The 3654-nt window shown below is 51.7% G+C and overlaps 1 protein-coding gene across 1 annotated transcript in view; it reads right to left on the minus strand.

The window, feature by feature from the left end:
• Positions 1–1645, minus strand: part of ETS2 (ETS proto-oncogene 2, transcription factor) — a 19014-nt gene extending 17369 nt beyond the window's left edge. Inside the window, exon 1 of the mRNA XM_023525954.1 lies at positions 1396–1645. Within this exon, the coding sequence (XP_023381722.1) occupies positions 1396–1551 (156 nt within the window). The 5' untranslated portion in view covers positions 1552–1645. The remainder of the gene's footprint in view (positions 1–1395) is intronic.
• Between the last annotated feature and the right edge of the window lie 2009 nt (positions 1646–3654).

The raw sequence follows: 3654 nt of genomic DNA on the forward strand, positions 1-3654 counted from the left end.
CACGGCTGCCGCTCGCCCGCCCTTCCAGGACCGCGGTGGCCCAGGACTCCGAGGCCCGGCGCTCCGGGCGAGTGCGCGCCCCGGGAGCTCGGGGAATGTGGGGGCGCGTGTCTCTGCTTGGCTTCCTCCCTGTCCCGAGGCTTTCACACCAAACAGGCCTCTGGGATTCGGCAGGACCCCAGCGGTGGTGCTGGTGGCACCGAGGCCGCAGGGCTCGGGTAATGAGGGGCCCCATTCTTGGACCTCTTCGTAGACTTGATTTACGATCGTTCTATCACGAGAAGACCGAATGAGTGATAAATGTACGAACTGGGCCTTTGCCGGGTCACTGGGTCCGCCCCGGTTCAGGAGCCCCACCCCTACAACGTCCGTGAGAGTGCCGCCCCCTGGAGTTGAGCGGCGCCTTAGTGTCACCGACCGCGCCTGAGCTGCCCTCTCGGCCAATCTTCATGACTCTCCGAGGCATCCTTGAGCCCACCTTAAACAGAAGGCATTTGAACCTTAGGGCAAATAAGTCACCAGGTCAAAAAACGTATAAATGGGAAATTCAAGGTTGAAATTCGAGTTAATCTGACTCTCAGCCATAGTCAAAACCATCACCCGTACTGCCAGTTTTCAATTTTAATACTTGAGTCCATGGCTAGAAACGTGTGTGCATCTCCTATTCAGATTCAGGTCAGATTCTCAGTATTTTAGAAGAAAATTTAGGTTCCTGAAGGTGGATATAAAATAAAACGGCCCAGCTTAGGCAAGGCCATGGCATTGAAAATTGGCGTATGTTAGGGACAGCGGTGCTGCGTGCTTGGAAGGGAGAGGAACCGCCTCACTTCTCTGTTACCAAGGTTCCAGTTTCCATGACAACCCTAAATCCGGAGTTATCCGGCTAATTGAGATACTACGGTATTTTAATGTTTCCAGGTACCTGAGGGGCTCCAGTATCACCATGGCATGGGTCAGAGGCAGAGTCTACCGCCGGAACAACCAGGTGCAGGGGACATAGATATTTCTAGGAGCCTGAATTCATTCTGATGGCTTCTCAGTATATATTCAGGCCCGGATCAGAAATCATAGATAGGTCAAGAAAGAGTTTCGTAGATGGAATACAGATCCATAGTAAGTTACCATGGAGACGTGAAGAGTATCCTACTTTTAATTTTAACCGTAGCAGAAAATACTGACTCATCTGGGCTGTAGTTTTAGCTAATACAGGGGTTCTCCTCCCCAGGCTGCTCACATAGCTGTCGACAGTACCTGAGAAGCTTGGGACCCGCAGCCACTGGGTCAAGTTCAGTTGCCCAAAGTGGCACTGCCTAGTCCATAACCCAGGGGTGTTCAGTGTGGAACGCTCAGGGGCTGGGTCACTGAGGTCCTACGGATCTTTTGGAAGACACCTACCTCCCTGAGGGTCTGGTGCAGGCTGAGGGCTGGGAGGGACACCGTGCTGGCGCCAGGCCGTTCCCAGCATATCTGAGCAGAAAGATGTCCGAAGGAGCACGGCGGTTTGCAGACAATCCGATCCTGACAACAAATTTTTCTTCTGCTCTCGCCCATTAAACGTTGGGCCCATTCTCTCCTCTAGAGAAGAAAAGGTGATCATGGAACCTAAGTCGTCAGGCCGTGATGAGTATCCAACATAGATCGAACCAAAAATCAAGAATTTATCAGTATGAAGCGCATGGTAGAGGCTCAAAATGATACAGCTGTTAAGTTTCTTTTTCCAGCCTCCCCTCTGGGAGCAGCTTATGAAAGCGCCTTTGAAAAAAACGCATACATGAAAAAACAGTCATCCCTCCCCTCTCAGTGGTAAGTGTGTGAAACACTATTGAAAATGATCTGGCCAGAAGCACAAATGGCAGAGCTGAAGGAGCTGCAGGAAGTGTATGTGTGTGTGTGGGGGGGGGGCAGGGGGGGGGAGATTCACTCTCCAGCCTGGACTGTTGACTCCTGTGAGGCCCATGTCCCCCCTGCTTCCCTTTCAGAGGAAGGCCAGGTTCATCCAGGTGGCGCCCTTGCCCTGGCTCCCACGCTGTGGCCAGCCCCGCTGTATACCTGGGCGTTGGTCATGATACGGTGGCTTAGCTTAGTGCTGGGGCAATATTTTTACCTTCTTGTTATTAGTTGGTTTTCCTAGTTACTCAGCTGAACTAAGACTCAGACTGGCTGAAGCCTGTGATTATTCGCTGACTATTATGGTTGATTCACAAGGAACACCGAGCTTCACAGTAAATTAGACCTAATGAAAGTACGGCCCTTGTGCTTCAGGATCGAAAGTCGAAGGTGTTAGAAAGAAATGAACGGTGGGAAGAATGTCGGATGAAATGGTCAGATGTACTGTGGCGGCTGAGTTTAACAGCAGTTGCTTTTTTCCTTAAGAAAGAGAGAACAGAAAGGGAAAGCAGACATCACAGGAGCACATGTGCCCGGTAAATGCCAAATGTCTAGAGAGTACGGTGCAGATAACGCATTCTTTACAATCCAGGCGTAATTGTTAAAAACGATTAGCTCACCAAATCGGTCTTTAACGAAACAGCAAAAACGTCTCCTTAGAAACACGTCTGTGTTTCCCTTAAAATCCAAATTTATAGTCAACTTACAGTTCGAGGTGGTTTCCAGGATAAGCTAAAGGTCATTTGCTCTGAGGGGTATGGTTTATTCATTCAGCAAACAGTGTCAACTGACGAGAAGACAAAGATGAGTAAGGCTTAGTCTTTGCCTCTGAAGAAGTAAGAAGGAAGTGCACGGCACTGTTAAGATCATGCACCAATGTGAGACTTTGGAAATCCTGGGGCGGGGGGTGGGGGTGGGGTGCAGGGGAGTAGAAGAATGCACTCAGAGATGGGAATAATTCAATTCACACGTATTTACACCTGCGTTTCCTCTGCTGCCCGTTCACCCCGACTCACGGGGTTGTGTCTGGCAGAGGGGGTCATTCCACTGATACATGTTGGGGTCAGGGAACGGATAAGGTCATGCTTTATAGCACCCCACCGCCCTATCCCCCCACCTCCAGTGTACCTACGACAGGTATAACATCCGACCGGCCCTCCGCTCTTGCCCACTGGCGGGCCCACCCAGGTACCAGGAATCGCGAGCTGACCTGGGGTCATCGAGCAGCCTTCCGGCCTCCCCATGGGGTGATCCCAGCTATGCAAGAGCAGGAAGTGTCTGCGAACGTGGGACTCTCCTGGAAGCCAAAGCCTTTCCCTACGGTCCCTTGTCCTTCTGTTCGTTGGCAGCCTCCTTTGTCCCTTGGGCTCCCGGTGAACAGGATGGCCTAATGACTACATGGAGCCTGTGATCTTAACCTCTGAGGGGCAGTCTGTGGCGTCAGACTCTGTGGGGTCAAATCCCAGCTCAGCCCTTCATTAGCCCTCTGACTGCGGCCCCGGCAAGTTCCTTAACCCCTCCCGCCTCAGTCTCCTTCACTGTTTGCAAAATAACAGTATTTTTTCCTGCTAGGTCTGCCTGAAGATGAAATGAGTTAATGTTTCTTAAGCACCTAGGACGATGCCCAGCCCGTAATTAGTCTGAGTGTGTGGTAAGCGGCAGGGACCCCCGACCACACAGTGCTCCCTCCCGCCAACCCCCTGACCTCGCTCTACGCCAAAGCAGGATTTTGGGTCACAGCAAGGAATGAGACCAGGACCGATGGCG

Source organism: Pteropus vampyrus, unplaced genomic scaffold (assembly GCF_000151845.1).
Source record: "Pteropus vampyrus isolate Shadow unplaced genomic scaffold, Pvam_2.0 Scaffold655, whole genome shotgun sequence".
In the NCBI taxonomy this organism is placed as follows: Eukaryota; Metazoa; Chordata; class Mammalia; order Chiroptera; family Pteropodidae; genus Pteropus; species Pteropus vampyrus.